This window comes from Bos grunniens, chromosome 4, assembly GCF_055505025.1.
Source record: "Bos grunniens cultivar Pamir isolate PY7600 chromosome 4, Bosgru_T2T1.0, whole genome shotgun sequence".
NCBI lineage: Eukaryota > Metazoa > Chordata > Mammalia > Artiodactyla > Bovidae > Bos > Bos grunniens.
In genome coordinates this window covers 8149960-8176005 of record NC_141168.1, presented here as the reverse complement: position 1 = coordinate 8176005, position 26046 = coordinate 8149960, and the positions used below count along the sequence as shown (strand labels likewise).

Sequence of the window (26046 nt, the reverse complement as noted above, 5' to 3'; positions counted from 1 at the left end):
GTTTTCTCCTTTTTTTTTAAAATGAAATTGCTACCATGTGAAAAATGGATTGAAAGGAAGAAGAACTGTTAGCATACCAGTTAGGTTTGTTAAGAGTGGTTCAGATAGAAATGACACGGCTGGTGATGGGGACGCAGAGAAGGAATGAGGCAGTTAGACTCTGTAAAGGGCAGGGTTCATGTCGGATGATTGTTGAAGCCGGACAGTGAATACAGGGGGCGAGTTTTACGGTTATTTGTGATTTTTAATATATCTGAATCTTTTCTACAATAAAACGTTGACAGAAAAGAAATGTAAATAGCAGTGCAGAGAGCGGCAGAACCAGGGGGCGGTCAGGCCGACTCTGATGCTTCTGAGCGTCAGGAATTCAGGAATCCCCCTGCGTCCATGGCAGGTTGTGTTAGCCGAGTGGGGACATCTGGTCTGGAGAGGAATGTACCAGCCACAGGCAGAAAGATGCCCATCACGTAGGAGTTGGATAAGGTCCCCCCACCACCCTCCCCAACCCCGGGACCAGCTTGAGCGGTGTCATGTTTTCTTATATGCAGAGAACTCCTGCATAGTAAGAGTAATCACGCAGATTGCTAAGTACTCCATTCGTTTTTTTTTTTCTTTAACATCCAAAATTCGCATCTTCATGTTCTTAAAAAAGCACGCATTTCATTCAGCCAGCCTTTCCTCTGCCCTCACCTCTCTTGCTTCTGTGGCCCTGCCATTCGGGGCCCTCGGGAACAGCTCTTGCACATCACCATTTATCTCCTGGTTGCTAAATCACTCACCTTTTGAATGTTTTCTCCTCCATTAGACACTGCCGATGACTCCTTCCTCAGACTCCCTCCTCTGTGCTACTCCCGTGCGTCCCTGTCGCCGTCTGCCCTCGGTAGCTCCGAGGTGGCTTCTCTCAGGATCTCAGAAGCTAATTCAGGTCTCCAGGGCTCAGCGCCTTAGCACAGTCTTCCCTCAGGAGGTTCCATCCACACCCTCACTTCTTACCAGCCAGACTCCTGGCTGGGTCTTCTCCTGTTAGCCGAAAGGATCTGGAATTGGAGTCTGAAGGTTTCTGTTCCCTTAGAGAAGATCTGTCTTTCCATGGGGAGGAATTCATACCTGGCATTTCTTGGGAATTTGTGTTTTTTCCAAATCCTGGATCTGAGAAAAATCGGTCAAGAAATAAAGATGACGGGAGAGAGTGTAGTTCACCTGCAAACATAATGGCGACATAGAGGCGCTGCTGGTTCAGAGGACGCCATTGATGAGGGTGCAGAGCGAGGGCGGGGGTGCCGAGGCGGGAACTCTGAGCTTCAGGCTGTCTCTGGGAACCAGGCTGAGGCAGAGGGGCAGTCCAGTGCCCAGTTATAAATGTGTGTGTGTCCTTCTCTGCTCCTAAGAGGCAGTCATTCTTGCAAACGAAGCAAATATTAATCTGTTTATATTCATAATACACTTTTTATCAATCCTGTGAGTGATGTTCCAAGAAACAGCAAGGTTTGGAAGCAAATTAAGTCCTTAAATTGGCAGTTTTGATATGTAATTCTTTGTAATGCTGCTAATAACCTTACTGTGTGATAGTGTTTGCTGGCATTTTCCAGTGTTTGGGTACTTGTTGGAGGCGAAAGCTCTTTGTAAATACTTTAAAAGAACCAATGCCAAGAGAAAAACAGTATGAATGATGAGAAATAATTTGACATGAAGTCAGAAAACAATCTAAAATCTGAATTGGCAAAAGCAGTGTCAGTTTCAATGGCAAAACCAAAATTAAGTCAAGCGGACAGTATTTTCATTGTTAAAAAAAAAAAAAGAAATGAGTTTATATGAAGTAAGATGTGTGCTGATGGACAGGTATTTTTGGGTGCAGTCTTAGAAATCAGATCATTAATACAGAATGCAAGAACTTCTACACCTGGAGTCATTCTCTGGAAACTAAGAGCGGGATTGTACAGTTAGACAGTTAATGCTGTGTGTGTGTGTTCTAAGTTTTAAGATAGAAAAATTTTTAAACATTAAATATATGTGGCATCCGCTTTCAATATTTTAAGTGATTTTTATTTGGCAGTATTTTGTGTTAAGTTCCCTTTTAACATTTTATCAAATGTCTGCCCAGTAGAGGCCACTTTACATGTCACTAAAATGAAAATCTTGTCACAGTACTTTTATTCATAATAATAATAATAGGCCTTTCATGTTTATTATATCTTTAATAATAGAAAACCGCTGAACCTCCTGGTATAACCCTGTCACAGAAGAATGATTTAATGGTGACCCAAAATCAAGTCAGGTGTCATAGAAATGCAGAATAATTGGAATTGGGGGAATTGTGGTTTCTCCTTCCTGAACCAGAAGAGAAATACCTGTCGAGAATTGGGGCACGCTGGCAGACCATTGATACCTCCCGTCAGTGATGTGCTGGCCACAGAGCCCTGCGCTCATGCTGAGCCCCGTGTCCAGCAGCACCGCCTGGGCTCCGCCTGTCTGCTTAACCTCTCCCTGGGCCTTTTCCTCTCTGAGACTCTCAGGAGCAGGCTGCCCACATCAGGCTGGCCAGGTGCCCACCCATGACTTTGTTTCCTCGTTTCTAAGGGGGAGGCCAACAGCCCTGACCCCGCAGTGTGACGGTCAGGCCTGCGAGCTCAGTGCGCCCTCTGACACGCGGCCAGCCCTCGGAGTCGGCCACTCTGGTCTTCGTATGACCCTGGACTGTCCCCTCCGGCCCATCCTTCCTGCCTGCCTTCTACAGCGCTCCCAAAACCTTCCCTGAGGCTGGTTCTCACATCTCCTTTCTGTTCTGTCCAGAGACTCCCGGTGGCCACCCCACCGATCGCCCAGTGCTCTGACGGTCTCCGGGCCTGGCCTTTCCCACCCTAGATCTCTACTTGTCCTCGTCCATCTTCATATTTCCCGGGTGTACTAGTCAGACCCTCACTGCCACGTGCGACCCACCCCTGCCCTTGCCCACACGTCCTGAGACCTCAAACCTACATTATTCTTGCACTGCCTACTCAGCTAAGTTCTAAGTAACTTATTGACGGGTTTCCCCAGCCAAGAAAAAGTCCAGAATATGAAATTTTCAACAGCAAAAGTAGACAAAGCAAAGCTGTCACTTTGAAAGTTTGTTTTGTGTGGTTTGAGTTTTCAAATAATTTGAAAAATCCCTTTTTTGTGTAGTTCGGAATTAGTGTTTCATTTTGAGTGCAGAGAATATATTTTCTTTTATTATATCTATAAGCAGAATGTCCTATGTGTTTTGATGATGGGATGTGAACTATTTCTTGATCTTATTTGTTAGCATCTTTGAAGAAGGAAGCAGATCTTTTGGAATATTTTCCAGTAGCATGTGAGTATACAGTCTAGTCCCCAGGAACCAACTCGTGTCTGTTTTTCTCTCTACCCAAGGACCCCAAAATGTATGTACAGACAGTGTTGGATGTGCATAAAAAATACAACGCCCTGGTGATGTCGGCGTTCAACAATGATGCTGGCTTCGTGGCCGCGCTGGACAAGGTAGGTATGCTGGCCTGTGGCTCCGTGCGGGACCGGGCGGATGGCACACGGGCCTCTGACGGTGTTTCTGTGATCTGCAGGCTTGCGGTCGCTTCATAAACAACAACGCAGTTACCAAAATGGCTCAGTCGTCTAGTAAATCCCCCGAGTTGCTGGCTCGATACTGTGACTCCCTGTTGAAGAAGAGGTACTAGTGCGTTTGTGCATTTTCTTAGTAAACCTGCTTAAAGCCTCGGCCTCTAGATGAGGAGTTAAAAGTTCTGTTACGTGTGTCACGTTGTAATCTTTTTGTACCTTTTGGGAAGAATACTGTAAACCAAGCACACCTTCTTTGTCCTCCTGAAAGTCATTTCACGATACGTGTTAGTGCCCAGTTCACCTGTTCCTTACGGCTGTAATTTCTAACGTCTGTAATTGTAGACGGTGTGAGCGTGACCCTCCTAGCTAAAAGGCTAAAATTTGGAGCTCTATCAAATGAAAAACTTGGCGTATTTTAAATACGCAGGCACTCTGGCAGAGCTTGAGTTTGTTTGGCAGGACACACAGCTGCTTTTTTAGCCGTTGTCTTTTCAGAAACTGTCTCATCGAGTCTGTTGATAGGCTGTTCTTTAGTTAAGGCAGCTGACGCAGACAGAGGGGTGGAGAGCTCCAAAGTGCGGCGCTAATGAGCGTGCGTTAGTGACTGGATGCGAGTGGGCACCAAGGGAACCTTTGAGGAGAGGGACACGGCCCCAGCCTCTAAGGGAGAAGCACGAAGCTTCCGGCCAACCGTTCTGAAGCAGGAGCCCCTCTTCAGAGCCTGTTTGGTGGTTGGGTCATTTTAGATGAATTTATAGGGATCTCATTTATAGAGGACTCTAAGAGCAAAACCTTTAAATTTTTGTTTGTCCTGAAATCACTTTTCAATTAATATTTGCTCGTAGCCCAGAATGAATGAATCAGTTGCTAAAGGACAGCCATCTGTTTTGTAGACATAACGACAAGTGGGAGGCCGCACTGGGGAGGGAGTTTAAAAAGCCCTCCTACTACCTTTAACTGTTAGGCCATTGAATGGCCTTTTATTTTTTCAAAGTTAAGTTCAAGCATATTGAGGAAAGCAATTAGAAAAGTGAAGCTAATTTACTTACATTTAAATGGGTTATCTTAAAGGAAAACTTGATTCAGAATGTTTTGGGAAACTTTTCATTTTTGTTGTGGATGTTCTAAATGATTATTTGGAAGGATAGTTTATGAAATAGAATATAAGATTGCCAAATGGCCACAGGTTAGAAAAGCTAACCTTCCCTCATCCACGTGCTGATCTGAAAAAAAACTCACCGTTTGAACCGCATGTGATATGGTAGTTTGGTAAAGAGGTGCTTGTTTAGTAAACATTTGCTGGTTTTTTTTTAATTAATAAAACACCATGCCTTTTAAAAATTTTCAGTTCCAAGAACCCAGAAGAAGCAGAACTCGAAGACACGCTCAACCAAGTGGTAAGGTGCTGGCTAGTTACATCGGTTTTCAGGAACTTTTTCTCTGACAGATGGCTTTAAGGTTATGTATATGAGGCATCTGTAAAGTAGTAGAAACACTTATTTTATTCTAAATCCGACTTTACTTCCTGTACTGAGTTAACTTTAGCATTTGTACCTTTCTCATTAGTAATAATTCCAGACCAACTTAGTGTGATTTAAGGAGTGGATGACAGTATTAAAGATTACGGGGGCAGTATTTTCTGTCCCTCTAAATGTCAGCATACGGGGTGGGACAGACCAAGACCCACGTGTTGCCTCCTGGCCTGTGGCTGGGACCGGTCGTAAGGCGTGTGTGTGCTCTCTGGCGGCTTTCCAGATGGTGGTCTTCAAATACATCGAGGACAAGGACGTGTTTCAGAAGTTCTACGCAAAAATGTTGGCCAAGAGGCTCGTGCACCAGAACAGCGCGAGCGATGACGCCGAGGCGAGCATGATCTCCAAGCTGAAGGTAAGGCCAGCTTCTCTTGGACAGCGCGGCCTCGGACGCCGAGGCTCCCAGTCCCTCCAGGCTGTCGGCTGGGCCGAGCCATCAGCTGTGATGGCGTGGTGTGAGCGCTGCCGCTGCACACCGAGAGCCCACCATCGTTGTCGAGACGCGTCCAGGCCCCAGTCGTAGGGCTGCCTGTGCTCTCCCCGACACTCACGTGTGCGCCCATGTGCACGCACACACAGGTTCCCAGACACAGACATGCGCCCACACATGCACACACGCGCCCTTCTGCTGCAGCTGAGCCCATCCAGCGCATCCTCTCCCAGCTCCTGTGCACAGCCCCAGCTCTGCACGCCCCCACCCCCCACCACCAGGAATCGCTCCAATTGGCATGGCCTCCACTCCACTGTATGTTTCGCCGGCCTTGAGCAAGTGGGGCTTTTCGTATTTCTCTGGGCTTGGTTGACTGTTGGTAGCCCCACGTCTGCGGGAGGACAGGAAGCATCACCTTAGCTGGCTGTTGAGCGCTTTTTCTTAATTCGGCTCCTGCTGCACCTGGCCTCTCAGGCACTGTTCCGTGTTTTATGGCGTATTTCACTGTGACCGGAAATCAGTTAATGAGAGTGTTACTCGGTGCGGGCTGCTGTGACAGAAAACTGTAACTGAGTGGCTCATACAGGAGAGAAGTGTTCTCAGAGCTCCAAAGGCTGCCGGGATGCGCAGGTCAAGGTCCAGGCAGCTCAGTGTCCAGTGCAGGCTCTCTGCCCCCCACCCCGCCCCTTCCCTGAGGACGCCCAGCCGGCCCACCTGGCCAACTCTTCCCCACACAGAGGTCCACCCTCAGGACCTTTCCTAAACCTCGTTATCTCACCGCCGCCCCACCTCCGAGTACCATCAGCCTAGGACTTCAGCATAGGAGGGAGGGGGCAGCGGGCAGGTTAGCCCGCGGCAGCAGGTGAGAGCACAGACAAGCCATGTCGTCTTGGTGTTCTCATGCTCTCAGAAATCCTTGCTCTTCCTGCCCGAGTGGTAGTCACTGTGTTCTCCCACAGTTGCTGACGGTTCTGTTTACAGCTGTGTAGGTTTTGATAGCGTATGGACTTTAATCAGTGCATGTTCATAGCGTGAGCTCCTGTTACCTGCTGCAGCTTCAGTACTGCCGTTCAGCGTCTTATATGTGTATGCTCCCCGTCAGACTCCCCTGTATACATCTCTGTCTCTGGAGAAGTTAATAAGGCAGTTGTCTGGGTTTATTTCAGCAAGCTTGTGGTTTTGAGTATACCTCTAAACTTCAGCGGATGTTTCAAGACATTGGTGTAAGCAAAGATTTGAACGAGCAGTTCAAAAAGCACCTAACGAACTCCGAGCCACTTGACTGTGAGTATCCCCGGGTTCCTGAGCTTCCTTGACCATGCAGGGCTCTTGGCGGAGGCGGCGCTCTTTGTAGCGAGTGCGAGAGACAGCAGCTTTATCAGAAATTCAGGGCCAGGCACACAGGAAGTCCGCCCCCCACGCGCCCCCGGCCTCCTGCCTCCTGGGTGATGACAGGAGGTGAAGCCGGGGAAGGGGGTTGGCGTTTCCCCGAGGGGCCGAGCCGGTGGGAGTCTTGTGTTCAGGTCCTGAGCCCTGACTTCTTCCACTGGCTGGCGCGGCCGCCTCACCCTGGCCGGTCGCCAGCTCAGGGCACCACTTACAGTTTAAGTTTCAGTTAACGTTTCTTCACTTTAGTCTGATTCCATTCTAGCAGTTTCTTCTATTATAAGAAACTGCTGTGGCCATACAGATGACCAGTCAAAACCTGGCTCCTTGATTGCCACTGGGGGTCAGGACAGGCTGGTGTCAGGACACACAGAGGCCCACTGGGCTCCCGTGAGGTCTGACTGCAGCAGGTTTCGCTGACATCATCATATGGTGATTCTCTTGTTTTTAAATGAAGAATGAGGCTGTACTTGCCCCAAATCGAAAGCACCATTCCATTGTAAAACTTGACCGTGGTGCCAGCAGACTTGCTGTCAGCCGTCTGCAGTGATGACGTTTTGGTATAGTGTATAGATTATACGTGTATTAGATACATACAGTCTTTGTGCTGTGCACAGAGTCATCAGTGCCACACAAAGCATACGAAGTCGGCTGACTTGGGCTTCTCATTGTCTTGAGTTTGAGGCTCTCGGGCCATCCAGCCTGAGGAACTCAGGTGTGCCCTGAGTGGACTGAGCGTATTGGTGGCTGAAAACCAGAGCAGGTGAAGCCAAACAGGCACGTGGTGTTATAATTCTGAGTTAGACGAGGAATGGGAGACTCACTCTTTGCAGAAGAGAATTTGTGGCTCTTTTTCCCTTTACTTCCCAGGTGGCTCAGCCAGTAAAGAATCTGCCTGCAATGCGGGAGATCCCTGGGTAGGAAAGATCCCCTGGAGAAAGGAATGGCAACCCACTCCAGTATTCTTGTCTGGAGAATCCCCGTGGACAGAGGAGCCTGGTGTGCTATAGTCCATGGGGCTGCAAAGTCAGACACAACTGAGCGACTAACACTTTCCCGTTACGAAATTTAATTGAAATTTAGTGTGTTTCATCCTTAGTTTTATATTAAAGCAGGATTTTTCACTTAGTATGTTTTTCTTTTAATAAAAAGCAATTTAAGTTTACCTGCTCTGTTGGCATTTTCCAGTTTATAAGGCTAATGTATTCCTGAACTTTCCCCCTCTCCCAGTGGATTTCAGTATTCAAGTGCTGAGTTCCGGATCGTGGCCCTTTCAGCAGTCTTGCACGTTTGCCTTGCCGTCGGAGGTAAGGATGGGTTCCTCTTCTGTTCCCTTGGTGTTGGGCAGGGGTAAGGAGGGGCCCCTTCATGGCAGCGTGCCCGCAGAAGGCCTTCCTGCCGGCTGAGCCGCGCCCAGGCAGCCCTGAGCACTGGCCGGCGTGGGGTTGGGAGGTGGCACCTCCGGTCCCACCCAGCGGTGGTGGTTACTCTCAGAAAGTAGGACCTCGTAGTTCTGTGATGAACGCCATCCTGATCCCTACTTGTCTTGAACTAGAGACTTTTTTTTAATTGTACTTCAAACGTGTAAATTAACGGACTTCTGCAAGATAATAAACACTTGATGTTTGTAGTTCACTTTCATGTCAGCATTTTGTCCTGTAAACTGGGGCCAGTGTTTGTGTTCAGAGGTGCTGACCGTAGGGTGTGTTGAGGCACGTGTTTCACAAGTGCTCTCCCCACTTTGTACGCAGCTGGAGCGGAGTTACCAGCGATTCACAGCCTTTTACGCCAGCCGTCACAGTGGCAGAAAATTGACGTGGTTATATCAACTGTCAAAAGGAGAATTAGTAACAAACTGCTTCAAAAACAGATACACTTTGCAGGTAAGATCACTTTTTATTTTGGAGGTTGGGTTGGTTGGTTTGTTTAATATAAATGAAGATAAGATGAATTATAGAAATCCAACAGTAACATGCAACAGAATCTAGAGTTAAGCTTCTGCAAAATAATACTGAGGTTAAATAGCTTGAATTTTATGAGTCGGAGAGGTGAGTTCTCTGTAGCTAAGGGAGAAGTTACTCAGTAATGCTGAACCTCACTTTTCTCCTCCACAAAAGTGGCGGGGGGGGCGGTTAGTGTTTGGACTTTGTGTGTGGTGTGAAGACTAAGTGAAATTGAATGTATTTTAATAAGTGTTTGAGGGCTTCCCTGGTGGCTCAGCAGTAAAGAGTCTGCCTGCCAATGTAAGAGACGCAGGTTCAATACCTGATTCAGGAAGATAGGTTGGAGGGGGAAATGGCAGCCCACTCCAGGCTTCCCGTTCTTGCCTGGGAAATCCCATCGACAGAGGAGCCTGGGTGGCTGCAGTCCCTGGGGTCGCAGAGTGTCATTGACATAGCTTCTGCTTGACACACACTAAGTGTTCAGATATTAGCTTTAAAAGCTGGAGTTTCATGTATCTAATTATGATAATAGCTCTCTTCCTTTGACGGGGCAGTTTCATGTTAACAGCAGCCTCAGTGCTCGCTCACCATGGTGCTGAGCACCACGCGATGGTAACTGTCACTTGGTTTCCGGTTTATCGCTGAGAAGCCAAGCATCAGCCTGGCAAAAGGACCTTCTCTGGCTCCTGACTGATAAGAGCCAAAGTTTCCGTTAAAATCTTGTCCTTTAAGGATTCCATCTTGAAGAGGGTTCACTTGTGTGCTTATAAGCTTATAAAAGCAATTATAAATCTATAAGTGTTAAGAAACTTCTGACTGCATTTTGCAGACTCAACCTGCTCACTATACTTTGAGTAATTCTGCTCTGATAAACTAAAGTGTCTGATACTCCGTTACACCAGTCCAGAGATCTTTATCAGCTTGAATATGGATTTCTATACAGCTAACCCTTGAGCAGCGTGGCAGTTTGGGGCACCGACCCCCTGGGCAGTTGAAAATCTGCACAAAACTTAGAGTCAGCACCTCACATCCAACAGTTTCCTTATATCTTCAGATTCAACAAACCTCACATCTGTAGCACTGTCCTATTTACTGTTGGGGGCGTGGAATCCACAGATAAATGGACCCACACAGTTCAAACCCATATCAAGGGTCCCCTATGCAATTGAAATTGTTTTCTTTCTTCCCAAGTATACATAGAAGAATCTCTGAGTTCAGACTTCATTACCTAAAATTTTAGTGCCCCCTCACTTTGGATCAGTAGACATGTAAACTTTATTGAGATCATTTACATAAAAAGACACCCCATCTTAAGTATTCAGTTTGCATCATTCAAAGGTCCACTGTATTTACATAGACAAAACATGTGGAAGAAAATGCAGAATCCTCGAGTGTCTGTAAAGGTGGGGAGTGGCGTCTTTGAGGAAGAAGCAGATCGTGGTGGAATTGTTAGATGGGTGTTACTCCCGCTTAATGGATGGGCTTTGTTTTTTGCGTCTATTCAGAGCACTGGTTTCCTAAGTAAGTTCTTTTGGGAGTTGCCCAGCATTTAGCTCTTTCCTCTCTTTCCTTCGCATGGGGCCCCGAAGGCATCCACATTCCAGATGGCCATCCTGCTCCAGTATAACACAGAGGACGCCTATGCCGTGCAGCAGCTGACGGACAGCACCCAGATCAAAATGGTATTCCAGCCTCTGCGTCCTGGGGAGGGGAAGGACCCTGAATAGGCTCTTCTTCCAGGGCTCAACACATGATGTGTTAAAAGCTTAATTTTTAAACTCAGTGTAACATATACCTACACACGCACATGTCCACATGGCTCGCTTTTCTCTCACTCATTTAGCTTGTTCTCAGCCCTCTTTCCAGCTAAGCTTTCCCTTACTAAACTTAAATTTTCACCAAATGTTATCCTTCCTGCTAATCTTTTTTTATTGAGTTACATTTCACATAACATTGAATTCACCATTTTATATGACTCAGTGGTTTTTCACAGGGTTGTACAACCACCATTGTCATACAGATCCAAAACATTTCCATCAGCGTAAAAAGAAACCAGTAACTGTTAGCAATTATTACTCTTTACCTTCATCTTTTTGTGACGGAAAAAATACATTCAAGTATACGGAGGGACCACATCGTGTCTATCCATTTATCGGTTGATGGACATTTGGGTTGATCCTACTTTTTGCTTATTACGAGTAACACTCCTGTGAACATGTGTGTGCAGGTCTTTGGATGGACGTACTTCCAGTTCTCCCGGGTATAAACCTAGCTGCGGGATTACAGTCATGATAACTTACATGTTCTCCCGGGTATAAACCTAGCTGCGGGATTACAGTCATGATAACTTACATGTTCTCCCGGGTATAAACCTAGCTGCGGAATTACAGTCATGATAACTTACATTTATCTTCTGGAGGAACTGCCAGGCTGTTCCACAGTGGCTACCCCAGCTTGTGTTCTCAGCAGCAGTGTGTGAGAGTTCCACTCTCTGCATCCTTGCCAGCACAGTGCTCACCCATTTTAGTGGATATGAAGTAGCGTCTGATTGTGCTTACCTGCATATCCCTAATGATGTTTATGCCCACTTTTAATTGGGTTACTTGTCGTTTTGTTGAGTTGTAAGAAGTCTTCTATTCTGTGTAGTAGACCCTTTTCGGATAAATGATTTACAGGTATTCCCTCTACTCTGGGTTTTCATTTTCTTTATCACGCACATGGTTTTAATTTTGATGCAGCCCACTTTATTTTTCTTCTGTTGCTTATGCTTTTGGTGTCAGACATCTAAGGAATCATCGCCTAATCCAAGGTCAAAGATTGTTCTTCCCTGTTTTTTCTTGAAGTACAATTGGCTTATTGTTGAAGTATAACAAGTATAAATTAATACATTAGTTTCAGCTGTACATCATAGTGATTGGATATTTTTATACATGTGTTTCCCCTATTGGTTGGTACTGGCAACCTTGTCGAAAATCAGTTGGTTCTATATGTTATTTCTAGATTCTCAGTTCTTTTCCACTGATCTAAATGTCTCTTCTTATGCCAGTACCACATTGTCTTTTTGTAATAAGTTTTGGAATTGAGACATCCAACTTTGTTCTTTATCAAACTTGAGTTAGGTGTTCTGGGTCCCTCGTATTTCCGTATAAATTTCAGAATTAGCTTGTCCGTTTCTATAAAATAGGCAGTTGGAATTGTGGTGGCGATTGTATTAAATCTGTAGGTTGCTTTGGGAGAATTGCCACAATATCCAGTCTTCTAATCTGTGAACATGGATGTCTTTCTCTGTTTATTCAGATTGTCTGCAATTTCTTTTAACTGTGTTTCATAGTTTTTATCATGCAAGCCTTTTTACATTTATTTGGTTAAATTTACTCCTAAGTATTAAGTTTGATACTTTGGTGAAATTTACTCCACTGAGTATTCTATTAAGTTTGATGCTGTTAATGAAATTGTAAATTCATTGCTGGTGTACAGAAATACAGTTACCTGTTGGATCTTGTATGCTGCAGTCTTGCTGAATGCATTTGTTCTGGTACTTTTTGTATGGATTCTTTAGGACTTTTTAACTATGCAGTCATGTCATCTATAAATGCGAGTAGTTTTGCTACTGACTTGTACTCCTTGGGTGTCTGTTTTGTTGCTTGCTTGCCGTGGATAGGACTTCCTGTGCAGCCCTGAGCTGAAGCGGTGAGCACAGGCATCCTTGTCTTGTTCTGACCTTGAGGGAAAGCTTGCGGCTTGTCACTGTGAGTTTTTCTTAGATGCAGACATTCCCTTCTGTTTCTACAGTGTTTTGTTTTTTAGCGTTTTCATCATGAAGGAGTGTTGGGTTTTGTTTAAATGTTCTTGCTTCTATTACGATGACTGTGCTTTTGTCTATTGATGTGTGTTGTGTCGATTGTTTTTTTAAATGTTGAACCACCCTTACATTCTTGGGATAAATACCACTTGGTCATGGTATATAATACTGTTTATATGCTGCTGGGTTTGGTTTGCTGGAATTTTCTTGAGGATTTTTGCTTCTTTATTCATAGGGAGCTTGGTCTGCCATTTTCCTGTGATAGCTTTGTCTGGTTTTGGTGTCAGGGTAATATTGGCCTCATGGAACGTGAATTAGGAAAGTCATTTATTTTTGCGTCGTGCTTCAAATTAGCCCAGAATACATTTTCCAGTTCTAATAACACAAGAATTTGCTTCTGTGCACATGAGTCTCTTTTTTTCCTTCCTTATTCCTCACCAGGAGGAGGAGGCTTCAGTTACGGTGGAGGCTCAGGTTGCCCCCAGACCGCAGGGAGGGCTCTGCTCTCGGGAACTCCCTTTTCGGAGCTGGGCGGCCCCCCGCTCCACTGTTCAGCCTCCGTCCCTCAGCCAGCTGTTCCCCACTTCCCTCTCCTCTCCTGCACGAGGGCTGTTGGCTGCTCAGTCACTCTGGCTCGTGAAGACAGCCTCTGTGGCCGTGCCACGGGCGTGGCCACCTCATCCTCATCCGGCTCCTGGCCGGTCAGCACACCTGGAGGCCTCTCCAGCTGGGCCTCGCCTGGGCCAAAATGGCCTTCCTTTAAGGGCAGGGGGACACGTGAGTGTCCCGGCGGCTGTCCCGCTGTGTGGGGTCCCGAAGCTGGGGCGCTAGAGGAGAGCTGAGACAGGACAGACCACCCGCTCTCTGCGCGCAGAGGCGGCCCGGGGGCATAGGTTCACCAGAGTCGAGTCAGCAGCAGGGTCTCGGGCACCACCTCTGTCGTGTTTGTGAACAGAAGGTGCGTGCAAGGCTGCTGAAGCTCCTGCCCATTCTTTTCAGTGCTGTGTCCAAGATGCAGTCAAGGAGTCAATCTTAAACGTTCTAGTCTTTATTAGTCGAGTTGTGAGTTTTAATACTGGGTGATCAAGAGCAGAAAGGGGTTGCTGCCACTTTTCGGAGTAGGTTTGGGGAGCCGCTGAGGGGCGCTGCCCTCTTTTCCCTCTGGACATATTCTTCTACTTGGGTCATTAATTTTTCCCCAAAAATGGACTCTGTGGGATTGGCTGTGGTTGTTACTGCAAAGAAAAAAATGTATTTTTCTCTTTAATTGCAGGACATTTTGGCACAAGTCCTACAGATTTTATTGAAGTCCAAGTTATTGGTACGTCTTTGTTCTTTGAACGTTAAACTGGAAGAAAGCCGTTTCCTGAGATGATGTACTAACAGTTGTTTTCTTACAGGTCTTGGAAGATGAAAACGCAAATGTTGATGAGGTGGAATTGAAGCCAGATACCTTAATAAAATTATATCTTGGTTATAAAAAGTAAGGAAAATCTGCTAAGTAGATGGTCCTAGGCCGCAGACTCACCCTCTGACCCCAAGCGCACACACGGGTGTCACCGCACACGGGGCTGAGCCTAGTGCCGGCCTCTGTCGGGGCCTTTGACCTCTCTGGCCATCCCGGGTGCTTCTCCAGTTGACTCTCAGTTTTCGGGGTTCTCTTCATTTGGTAAACAGCTCACCTAGAAAGCCTGGCCCTCTGTGCCCCCGTGTCCTCATGTTATTTCACTTGGCAGTTGGGGAGAGCAGGTTACGGAGCTGAATTTCCTGGGACACAGCCGTCCCGTTGCTGGCAGAGTAGGACCCCGCCCCGTAGAGAACTAGGGGGCCTTTCACAGAGATGACATGGAAACGGCTTGGGGAGGCGGGAGGTTGTCGGTCACGCTCTACACCCTCTGTCTAGGGGGCAGAGCCCCTCTTTTAAGACCGAAAACAGAAAGTAGCTTTACTGCATGTCTTTGAAAGCAATAGTGACTGGTCTCCTCGATTTTCTTGACAGTAAAAAATTAAGGGTTAACATCAATGTGCCCATGAAAACGGAACAGAAGCAGGAACAGGAAACCACACACAAAAACATCGAGGAAGATCGCAAACTACTGATCCAGGTGACCAGGGCCGGCCCCTGGCGCGGCAGGCGGGTTGCTCGCAGCTGGGGGGCGCTTCCCTCGGGCTGTGTGTTGCCTGGGACTTGGGAGAGGCGGCCTGGATGATGGATGGTTCTGGGTGGAGTAGATGCAATGATGAAACAGATGAGAGCAGTGAGTCCATAAAACGGGCGGGAGCGAGGCTTGTCTGGTGGAGCTCAAGTGCCGTCTGTGGCTTTGAGGCCTGAATTTTTCCTCATTTTAAATGTGTACTCTAGTTGGGTTAAATTACTAAAATTGCTGCTCACGGAACCAAAACACTTGAACGTTTGTTGCGTTGGCCCCGAAACAAGCAGATAGAACCTGCCCCCTGTGTCCTTGGACCTTCAGTGTGTTCGTTCCCTGTTCGGAACCCAGTCTTGCACACAGAGCGCACCCTGCAGCCTTATTGCTGCTGCTAAGTCGCTTCAGTCGTATCCGACTGTGTGCGACCCCATAGACAGCCTTACTGCTACTTCTCATTACAGGTAAGTTCTGGTTAACTCTGTGGAAAACAAGGTCTGTTTTTCATTCCTTGGTCACATAGGCGGCTATTGTGAGAATTATGAAAATGAGGAAGGTCCTAAAACACCAGCAGTTACTTGGAGAAGTCCTGACTCAGCTGTCCTCAAGATTCAAGCCCCGGGTCCCAGTAATTAAGGTACAGGAATCCCCCAGCAGCAGGATTCAGATGATTATTATCTCAGGAGACAAAAGAGGCGATGACTGTCACGGAGGAGCTTGGCTTAGTCACGTAGAATAGGTTTCCACAAAAGAAAACAGGCCGAATTCTGAAACGGTCATTTTGAGACGTGCAAAATCCTCAGCATTCCCCTTGCTGAGCTGCTCAGAGCGAACAGCGCCCGCCCAGGAGCTTCCTGCGTGTGCGGAGCCCGGCGGGAGGCTCGTCCGCGGACGTGGCTCCTCTTGGGGCCCCCGGGGGCCCTGCAGCCCCGGGACACCGACCCCCGGGGTCGTTTCACACAGAAACTGGGCGGCTCCTTCCCCTTCTGAGACCCGAGGGCGGCAGGTTGAGGGGGGCGGTGGGAGACCCTGGGGTGAGGCGCCCCAGGGCGAGGGGGCTCTGCGGGAAGTGAGACGGCGCCCCCCTCAGGGGATGGGACCCCCTGGGAAGGGTGGGAGAATCCCTCTTTCTTCCGTCGGTAAATGTGTTTTTCTTTCTCTTCGTGGCCTCCCTCCTCGGAACACCACGCCCAGAAATGCATTGACATTCTGATCGAGAAGGAGTATCTGGAGCGAGTGGACGGGGAGAAGGACACCTACAGCTACCTGGCCTAACCCGGGGGTCTGAGCGCGGGCGCAGCCCCTCAGCCGCGGGGACGGCAGCCCCGAGCGCGGCGGCCGCGCCCCTGGACGCCCGCCTGGCCCCAGGGCCAGGCCCCCGGCGCAGGCTCGGGCCCCGGAGCTGCTCAGGACCGGCACACTTCACGTCTGTACATACGGACACCGACGCCATTTAACCTAATTTAAGACCGGAGGGGGTACATCCCGCGCCGAGGGCTGCATGCGTCTGCATCCGGATCACCATTGGCCACGTGAGCCCCAGCTGCCGGCCGGGGCCCCTCGGAGGCCGGCAGTCCTGGAGAGCGGGTCTGGAGGGACCCACGTGTAATCTGCTATGAGAAAACCATTTGTATAGTGTGTTTCATTTTTTAATGTGTGAAAATAAAGAAAATTAAAGGATTTCTGTACAAGTCGCATTGGGTTTTTGTTTTAGGTTTTACTAATTTCTATCTGTAAATAAAAGATATAATGATTGTGCAAACGGGCCTTCCCTGGTGTCTTCCTGAGGCCCCGAGGGCCGCCCTGCCGAGAGGGAACACGTTTGAGCTCTGGCCGTCCAAGCGCTTGTCGCCTTCTCCCGGAGGGTTTGCCTTCATTCCCCTGACTGCCTCCAGTGACCGACGCCCCGCGGCTTCCCTGCCGACCCTTGTGGTGCTGGCCAGGGTCAGCCAGTCGCCTTCTGGAAGAGTGGCCGCGGATCACGGGAGTTCGTCTGAGTCAGGCACACCAGCGCCTCCCTTTCGCCTCCTGCCCATTTTGACTCCTCGTCTGTGGTCCCGGCTGGTTGGCTTGCAGCCCCTGTGCGGTCACTTCCCAGCCTGAAGACAGAAGGAACAGGAGGCGGGAGCAGAAGGCCCGGGCTGGTTTAGTCTTTGGGGCTTCTTGGTCCGTTAAAACTACACGCGGCTCTCCTGACCGGAGACGTGGACATGCTTCTCAACACCTGTGCCGTCTCTACCTGCCCTGAGGCCTGCTTCTGAAAGCAGGGCCAGAGGAAGACACCCAAGCTACTATGTCCTTCCAGTTTTTTGGACCAATCTGGCACCTAACAGGTTAGTTTTTTTAAATGTAATGGTTAAACGGGTTATTAAAAGGAAGAATAATAGACTTAAGCTCTTGTCTAACAGTTCCCATGTTTGTTTTAGTATATCTTCTTTTTTCTAACAGTCTTAAAAAGAGCCCCAGTGTATGAACCAGGCAAAAAGCAGTGCCACCCCCACTGGAGAACCCCCGCCCCCCAGAGCCTGTAGTGCCCTGGGGCTCCGAGGACCACCTAGAAACTGCCCTGCAAGTCCCCGGCTGGGAGTTGAGACCACAGCTCTGCTTTTCCTGGCAACAGTCCGCCTGCCCCTGGGACAGCCGCGCAGTAAACCACCACAGCCGCTTGCCGCCCTTGCGTCCGACTCCCTGCAAGAGTAGGACGGTAAATTGCTTTTTTTTAAATTTTTATTGGAGTGCAGTTGATATACAACGTGTTAGCTTCCGGTATACACCAAAATGATTCAGTTACCCCTGTTTCCACTCTTCTAGATTCTTCTCCATACAAGTCATTACAGCATATTGAGTAGAGTTCCCTGTGCTATACAGCAGGTCCTTGTTATCTATTCTATATGTGGCAGTATGCATATGTCAGTCCCATTCTCCCAATTTATCCCTCCCCTGCCTTGCCCCATCTTCACCATAAATTTGTTTTCTACATCTGTAACTCTTATTTCTGTTTTGTAGATACATTCATTTGTACCTTTTTTTTTTTAAGATTTCCACATATGAATGATACTGTATGGTGTGTCTTTTTCTGGCTTCACTTAGTGTGACAATCTTTAAGTCCGTCCGTGTCGCTGCAAATGGCATTGTTTCCTTCTTTTTTATGTGACTGAATAATACTCCATCGTGTCTAGGTACCCAGCTTCTTTATCTGTTCATTTATTGATGGACATTTAGGTTGCCTTCACGTCCAGCTACTGTAAGTAGCGCTTCAGTGAACATTGGAGTCCAGGTACATGTTCAGATTATGGCTTTCCGCAGACACATGGCCAGGAGTGGGGTTGGCAGATCACATAATAAAGAGCTTCATGTTTTGTTTTGTTTTTTGAACTGAAGTACAATTGCTTTACAATATAGTGTTCGTTTCTGCTGCACAACAAAGTGAATCAGATATAGACCCCCTCCCTCTTGAGCTCTCCCCCAAACCCTCGCCCCGTCCCACCCCTCGAGCGATGACCTCGGGGTCATCGCAGAGGATGCCGCGGCACGCCGTGTGGCACAGCAGCTTCCCACCAGCTGGCAGTTTCACACGGTAGTGTATCTGCGCTGATGCTTCTCTCAACTCATCCCACCCTCCCCTTCAAGAGAGGGGAGGGACCTCTTCATGAGACTTTACTTACGTCTCTCGAGTTCCTCCAGGATGGAGTGTCCTTGGTAAGACCGAGGACATCTGTAAGCAAAGGCGGACTGGAGGTGGGTGATGGGAGGTTCCCTGGACGTGCCCCCAACCCCGATCCCCTCACACTAGGTGAAAGTCCTGTTTAATGGATGTGGAATAAAAGGCAGTTCCAGACTTTGTGTCTTCATTCTGCAAACCACTTCCTAGCCTAACAAGAATGGCTGGGCCTCCAAACACAAGCCACGAGGGTTGAGTTCCCTGGCATCCAGCGAGCTGCATTTTTCAGAACTTCAATAGTAGCCTTTTGAGTCTGCCTAGGGGCTGATGCCCAGCCTCTGAAGGCTGCCTAGTGCCCAGGCGCTCTGGGAAGTTCTTGCCCTGGGAGAGGGGTGGTGGATGGCAGCCTTGGTGTAACCCACAGGGATTGGGCCACTGAAGGAAAGCTGTGTTCCAGGCAGTCGCTGTAGTGCTGCCCCCTGATGGAACCATCTCCTCTCTCCTAGGAGGGGGGCAGCAAGGCAGAGCCCAGGGCCAGGAGCCCCTCTCCCCGGGGCTGGGTTCTCAAGGGTCAAACCTCACACCTGCCTAGAGGCAAACTGCCAGCCATCACCAGTCAGTGCCTTTGTAGGAGGCATCCAGGGACGCCACAACAGGAGATACAGGGCTGAGAGTCACCCGAATTTAAAATATTTTTACTCAGTATTTTAAGATGGCCTACCTATTCATAGAGGTATCTTAATTTTCCTTTGAAAAAAAAAAGATTTTGCCATACTCGGCTGACTCATTTGAAGTAAATCTCTCTTAACTAAATCCTTAAAAAAAAAAAAAATTTTTTTTTTTTTAGGAATGGTAACAACTTGTCTGGGTGATTTGATTCTATACACATGAAACTCATCTCTTTAGAGGCAGAACAATGATTTGGTCAAGATAGGTGAGGACAGTTTTCCAAAATCTCTTTATGGAGCTTTGGTTCACATATAAAAGGCTGTGTGGCTTGGATGTATTGGACTACTTCTCATCCCAGGTACTACACACACCCCTCCCTGGATCATTTGTAACAGAGGCCAGAGGAATAAGCAAGTGTTGATTTGAGCTTATTCCGGTAAGAGCCCAAAGCCCATGCAACTTCCAACAGAGTGTGTGTGTGTGCGCGTGCGCATGCACACTTAGGTGTGTCTGACTCTGCAATCTCATAAACTGTAACCCACCAGGCTCCTCTGTTCATGCAGATTCTCCAGGCAAGAATACTGGAGTGGGTTGCCATGCCTTCCCTCAGGGGAACATTTCCAACCCAGGAATCAAACCAGGGTCTCCTGCATTGAAGGCAGATTCTTTACCAGCTGAGCCACCAGGGAAGCCCTCTAACGGAATACTTAGGTTCTTTCAAAATGTCGTTTGAAACCTTTCTTGACGACCTACCTATAAATCTAAAGTGGGCTTCCCTGGTGGCTCAGGAAGTTAAGAATCTGCCTGCAGTGCAGGAGACCTGGGTTCAATCCCTGGGTCCGGAAGACCCTACCTGCAACCTACAAATCTAAATGACACAATTTGTGAATTGATTTTTGGCAGTGGTGGGGCAGTTGAACACCTTGGGCAGAGGTGGGAATCCAGAGTTGGAGTCATTGATTAGCAACACTGAAGTCTGGAGGTTGTGTGATCCAGACAATACTGAGAAATAGGAAGCAGTTTCTAGGTAGAGGATTACATTTTTAATAAACTTCAAAATGTTGATAATTTTGTCATGCAGAACGATGTGATGGCGCCTTCAAGTTAGCCTGTGGCAGTTAGTCGGAGTCCAGGGTGCTGCCTGTACTTGGACGTCAGGACTGTGGTCAGACGTGTGGGTCTTCGTGACCACTGGGGAAAGGCGTGGGGACCACAGACACTGACCAGCTGGATAGCCTGTTGCTGGGCTCTTTCTCCTCAGTGGACAAGGTGTGATCTTCCTAAGCCACGGCAACCATGACTGCATCCATCTCCTGATGTGGTCACTCATTCCACATAGCTCTTCTTGGTTCCCCACTGGGGAACTAAACCCACCAGGCTCACACAATGTCAATTACTACCTTGGTGGGAGAGCGAGGGGAAAAAAGCACATATTTAAACTTGGTGTTCGTGTGAATTGAATACCTTGTGACAAGCTCTTTCTCCCCCCGTTCCAGGTGAAGGAACAAGTCAAGCTGACGAGCTAAGGATGCTCTTGATCACACGGGATGTCACCATGGCTGCAGGCCAGGATTTCTGGTCAGGATCTCCGCGTCCGTGGTTCCTGGAGGTACGCTGCCTGTCGAGGAATGAAAGCCCGCCGTGCGAAGCGCACACCGGCTGGTGCCCCCAAGCCCTGCCCTCCATCGGGGAAGCCGCTGTCTTCTGCTGCCTCTGGGTCTCTGGTCATATGACGGGGAACAAACGGGCTTCACAGGGGCCACGTGCCAAGGGTGGCATGTGGTGACTGGGCAAGCTAGGGGGCAACTCTCCCTGAATTGGTCAGCGACGCCTCCTGGGTGGAGCATGGAGACCAGGGGTCTCAGCAGGCGTCAGGGAAGACGAGGGGACACAGGAGACGCACACGTGCAGTTTTTCGCTGCCAAAGCCAAGGGTGAATGAACTGTATCCCAGGACTCAGGCCACAGGGCTTGTGCATCGAGGCAGCAGAAACCAGCCTCGTCCATGTTTGCATAACTGGAAAGGAAGTTGTTTCATCTGAGCTTCCCATTCATGTTACAAATCAGTGAGAACACTGAACGCTGCCGCCCTGGGCGCTCCTGCCACCGCCTGGCTTGAGGAGCAGCTCCCCGTTTCCCGGGACGGTAAGGGTGTTTCTTACTCCTTCAAGATTTAGAAGTAGTCTGGTTGTCCCCGTCACGTTTCTGAGGGCGTATCTAGTGGCACTTAGAGCTACATCCGTTCGCAGGAAATCTCCTGTCATTTTGGCAGGCCTCGGCACCGGGGACGCGCCCCGTGCACCCTGGTCTCGGACGCGAGCAGTGACCACTACTGTGTCCCGTCTCCTGGGCCAGTATGTGCGGTATATGGTAACATGTTTGCAAGAGTGTTAATTTGCCTAATACTGGCAATATGTGTTACACCCAGATTCCCAGGATGGCTTCTGACAAACCCAAGAGGTGAAATGTTTTTCCCATCACTCAATCCTTTTCTAAAACCAGCTGGGGAGGCGGTGTAACAAATGACAAACACAAGGAGAAGTTCAAGTATTCTTTATTCAAAGTTGAAAAATGTACCACACTGCATTATTGCAAAAATTCACTGGTACAAAACACTTTGCAGCTGGTGAGAAGGCAATAAAAAGTTGATTTTTTAAAACTCATTACTATAAATTATTCTTACAGTACTTTGCAAATTCAGAATTTCAAACTGCATTTTCCTTTTCTAAATCGCCCACAGTACTCGAGGTTCCTGAAGCTAAGGCCGCTGTTCCAAGAGGAGGGGGGAAGAGGTAGCACGCGTCAAGGGATCTCCATTTCTCTTTCGATGCCCACGTACTTCAGGGCGTCGGCCTGGCTGTATCTGAGACAGTGGGAGGAACAGGTGAGCGCCCTGCAGCGCAGGGTGAGACCCAGCCCGCTCAGCAAGGCACAAACGAGCCCGTTACTGCTGCCTGCACAAAGGCGCCTTCGCAAAAGGGGTGCAAACATCCCAGTTGCAAAGGGGCCGAGCTGGACAGAACTAGCAATAACGCCCCTTCCCCAGCTAGCCCCCTGCCCCTGAAACCAACTGCCCGGGAAGGCAGGCCCACAGTGGGGGGCGGTGTTGAGGCCAGACACAGGGAGCACAGAGAACCTTAGTGAGCGGTCCAGAGCCGGCCACAGGCCCCTTGAAGCCAGGACAGCACAAAGGCAAGAAGAGAGAGATGCCTGCGACTCTTGCCACCGGGTGAGAGCCCTACGGGTCCCCCAAAAGGAAGGTGCTCCACCCAGCTGCTGCTTCTGGGAAGATTTGGGTTGGAAACAGCTCCACACAGGCCCCAGTTTAAGACAATTCTACACAGAACACGGAGCTTCTCGATGGGATGTACAGTCAGCCACAGAATTTGTTCAACTAAACATTCCTCTGACTATATTTAAATATTCTGTAACTTGTCCATTTTCCCCAGAACTTGACAGTATAAACTGCCAGCCGGATGCCCAGCAGCATAACCACCCCCCGGGAGCCTGTGCTCAGCACCCTGATGGCAGGCACTGACCCTGAAGATAAAAATGGAGCTTTCTGCGTTTTTTGAACTTCTAAAAAGCATGACTTTACACTGGAAATGCCATTACCCAGCAGTACACCCTAGCTCCCAGCACTGCCCACGGCAAATCACCAGCCCCGGACAGAAGCCCAGCCCGGAGCCGGAAGCCGGCCTCTGGCCAGAGCTCAGCATCCAGGCAGAAAAGCCCTCGGAGACTAGAAACCAACCTGTAATCGAAAAACAGCTCTTCACCAGTCTGGATGGCTCGCTTAGCAAAAATCCCTATCCTGTGATCGCCGTTGACCATCATCACTGCAAAGAGAGGCGCAGGGTCAAGGCATAGGTGAGGATGACCCAGGAGGGGAGCGGACAGTCAGGTAAGGTGCCCAGAACCACTCACAACGCCCTGCGGGGACTCCACCCGCCTCGGAGCACTTACCTTTTGCATAGCAGTTGGGATTTACTGAGTGATTTGCAAAACGAATCTTGTTACCCTTGCGGGTTGCATCCACCACAAAATCTAAAGAGAAAAAAATAAGCATAACCCAGCAAACAGTTTTAAATCAATAAACACAAAGTTATTGTGATTCTGTAAAAATATAAGTGGTTATTTTCTTTAGAGTTTGCCTTCAAAACCAAGTAAATCGTTCAACCTGGTTCACTGGGTAAGAAATGACCTCTGGAAGAAAATGCTGCCCTAGGTTAAAATGAAATTCTTCCCAACATCATAAATAAGTTTCTTCAAATTCATTTTTTTCATGTTACTGGTTATGGAACATGCAGACCACTTGTTCCCACTGGTTTCAGTGGCGAGACCCCCGGAGAAGCACCGGTGTGCCACCGACTGACCCGACGCCTTCCCCCAGGACCAGGGTCTGCATGCGTGCGTCCCCGTCCGTCCTCGGGACCCCAGGGAAGCTGAGGAGGTGCTTCACAGGGCGGGGCTCCCCTCCCAGGAGAGAGGCACCAACTGGTAGCCATGGCAGGAGGGACGCAAGAGGAGAGCCAGGCTGTGGAGCCAAGGACGGCTCAGAGCCCGGGGCCGCCGCAGCCCCTGTCTGCAACACAGAACCCCCGAGCACTGCAGGACCACCCACTCCACGCGTTACACTCCTCCAACCTGGGGGCAAGTCTCTCAGTCGTGTCCAATTCTTTGTGACCCCATGAACTGTAGCCCCCCAGGCTCCTCCATCCAGGGAATTCTCCAGGCAAGAGCACTGGAGTGGGTACCATTTCCTTCACCAGGGGATCTTCCCGACCCAGGGATCGAACCCACGTCTCCTTCATTGCAGGTGGATTCTTTACCATCTGAGCCACCAGAGAAGCTCGAGAATACTGGAGTGGATTGCCTTTCCCTTCTCCCAGGGATCGAACCCAGGTCTCCCACACTCCAGCTGGATTCTTTACCATTTGAGCCACCAGGGACACCCTCCAGCAAACAGTCTGTTCCTAAGCCCAGCCCCCTTCAAACAGCTGACACTGGGTACCCCTCGTGTTATCTCTGCTGCTTCAGCCCCTGGAGGGACCTGAGGTGCGACCTGGGAACCAGAGGGACGCTGACCCCGCAGCGTACCGTTGTTCAAGTTGAACAGAAAGCTGCACATGTACTTGTCATACACTTTCCCTCTTCTGTCTGCTTCATCTTGAGAAATAATCTGGAAAGACAGACATGGGGTGAGGTGATTCACGATCAGGTTAGCCTGGCAGAACACACCCAGTTCGTCTGGAACGTTTGGGACCTTGATGACACTCAACAGAGGGTCACTGGCCAATTTCTCTTTGTCAGAGAACAGTGGTGTTTTAAGGACTCTGACTTAGAAATACTTCCACAGCTTTAAAGTAACTGCCTGGAGAACGTGAGTAACCTTAGTCGTTTTTACTTGGTACAAAATGCAGCCAGCCCCAGGGTTTACCCTAACTTAACCTAGAAAGGATGCTTTAGTTTAACAGTTAGGCTACACATTAAATAGGAGAGACTCGTCGTTGTAAAGTTCTTGTTCTCCCCCTCGTTCCCAGGTGATAAAAAGCTGAATGTGACAAGGACTGAAGCGGTGTAGCTTCCAAACAAACCAAACCCACAAGTGTAAGCTAAAAAGGCATTTATATTCATCTCTAATCAAACCCAGTGGACCTGCCCAATGAAAATCAGTCCAAAGCATATTACAGGTGACTCCACGTGAGCACAGTGGCCACCCCACTGTCTGCGACTGACTGGGGGGCCCGGCCTTACCTCTCCACAGTATTCCGAGATGAATTCATTTTTCTGTACAGGATCCTTGATGAAGATCCCCCAGCCTGCGACATCAGACGGTGCCAACAGTAAATGCTAGAGAAAAAACACAATCGTAATCAAAGGAGAACGCGGCTGGACAGACTAGACCACAGGCTGAACCGGGGTGACTCAGACACAGAGGGGTGTGGGGGTCAGTGTCCCCTGTGTGACCAGAGGAGCCGACAAGCTGCAGAAGCCACGTTTTGTTTTTTTTGTAAACCCAGTACAGAGCCTGAGTGTCTGCCTCACAGGGAAAAGGTGTCACCCGAGCTGGTGGCCCTGAGCTGGTCCACATGTGCGTCCCCAGCCACCCTCAGCCTTGACTCCCCGACTCCACCGGCAGCTTCACAGGCCGCCTGCCCCCTCCCCACCTCCCCCGGGCCAGTCGCCGCTCCTCCTGGTGGGTCACTAGCCTTTTTTCCCCCCAAAGCGCTGTCCCTCCTTACAGGGCACAGTTCCACAGCCCTTCCTCATGACAGCACAGAACCCCAGGGGCCAGCACTCTTGTGCTCAGCAAGATGATCACCACCGTCAATTTTACAGATAGACGGTGTTTGGGAACTAAGCCCGAAGCCCTACCTTTTCATCAGGCTATCATGCTTTCATTCCACATTTCTCATGTCTTTAAAGGAGACTCCCTGATGCCCAGGTTCCTGAGCTGTGCTTGACCTGGCCTACGCTCCCCTGTCAGGGCAATTAACCAAGTGCCTCCTTGACCAGCAAGATACTGTTAAGTAAATGAAACCTAATTGGTAAAAAAAATACCTACACAGTTTTCTGTTTGAGGAGGTAAAAGATGTCCAGAAAGATGACAAAGGAGGGTTTTGTTGTACAAGAGAGGAGGTTTGGGACGGGGGGGGGGCGGGAATGAAAGTTTTCAGGGCTGAATGGGGGTCCATGGGAAACGCTGGCCTCACTGTGACGTGAGGACCTAGAGTGAAACCATCTGAATGCCTGCCAACACCACAGACAAAAAAGGAAAGCCGGCTCCATACATGATTTCTGGCAGAGGTGCCAGGATTTCTGACGACAGTGCCACCTCAGTTACGCTGCTCGCTAAGTCAGGACCCTAGGAGCTGACTACGCTGCACGCAGCACAGGG

At 49.0% G+C, this 26046-nt stretch overlaps 2 protein-coding genes and 2 long non-coding RNA genes across 56 annotated transcripts in view; 3 read left to right on the top strand and 1 right to left on the bottom strand.

Annotated features, from left to right (window-relative positions):
- The window catches only part of CUL1 (cullin 1), an 88497-nt gene extending 72001 nt beyond the window's left edge, over positions 1-16496 (top strand). For all 6 annotated transcript variants that reach the window (XM_086395100.1, XM_086395098.1, XM_086395097.1 and 3 more), the window contains 13 exons: positions 3391-3498; positions 3579-3685; positions 4925-4973; positions 5332-5463; positions 6705-6822; positions 8155-8231; positions 8676-8807; positions 10457-10549; positions 13943-13990; positions 14070-14152; positions 14669-14774; positions 15340-15453; positions 16011-16496. In XM_086395100.1, the coding sequence (XP_086251226.1) occupies positions 3391-3498; positions 3579-3685; positions 4925-4973; positions 5332-5463; positions 6705-6822; positions 8155-8231; positions 8676-8807; positions 10457-10549; positions 13943-13990; positions 14070-14152; positions 14669-14774; positions 15340-15453; positions 16011-16091 (1248 nt within the window). In that variant the 3' untranslated portion in view covers positions 16092-16496. The remainder of the gene's footprint in view (positions 1-3390; positions 3499-3578; positions 3686-4924; positions 4974-5331; positions 5464-6704; positions 6823-8154; positions 8232-8675; positions 8808-10456; positions 10550-13942; positions 13991-14069; positions 14153-14668; positions 14775-15339; positions 15454-16010) is intronic.
- A 348-nt stretch (positions 16497-16844) lies between these two features.
- Positions 16845-20798, top strand: LOC147373526 (uncharacterized). 2 transcript variants are annotated; one of them, XR_015161960.1, is made up of 3 exons: positions 16845-17149; positions 17265-17520; positions 20643-20798. It is a non-coding gene; the product is annotated as an uncharacterized LOC147373526 (long non-coding RNA). The 2 variants fall into 2 exon arrangements; XR_015161961.1 differs by lacking the exons at positions 16845-17149; positions 17265-17520 and adding an exon at positions 20150-20415.
- Positions 20799-21683: 885 nt separating this feature from the next.
- EZH2 (enhancer of zeste 2 polycomb repressive complex 2 subunit) overlaps positions 21684-26046 on the bottom strand; it is a 57149-nt gene continuing 52786 nt past the window's right edge. For 46 of the 47 annotated variants that reach the window (XM_086395105.1, XM_086395111.1, XM_086395107.1 and 43 more), the window contains 5 exons: positions 24903-24998; positions 24246-24327; positions 23112-23192; positions 22900-22984; positions 21684-22008 (listed from right to left, as the gene is read on the bottom strand). In XM_086395105.1, coding sequence (XP_086251231.1) covers positions 21948-22008; positions 22900-22984; positions 23112-23192; positions 24246-24327; positions 24903-24998 — 405 coding nt within the window. In that variant the 3' untranslated portion in view covers positions 21684-21947. The remainder of the gene's footprint in view (positions 22009-22899; positions 22985-23111; positions 23193-24245; positions 24328-24902; positions 24999-26046) is intronic. The other variant, XM_086395153.1, reaches the window with a different exon arrangement.
- Positions 21890-23270, top strand: LOC147373525 (uncharacterized). The gene is made up of 2 exons (XR_015161959.1): positions 21890-22029; positions 22595-23270. It is a non-coding gene; the product is annotated as an uncharacterized LOC147373525 (long non-coding RNA).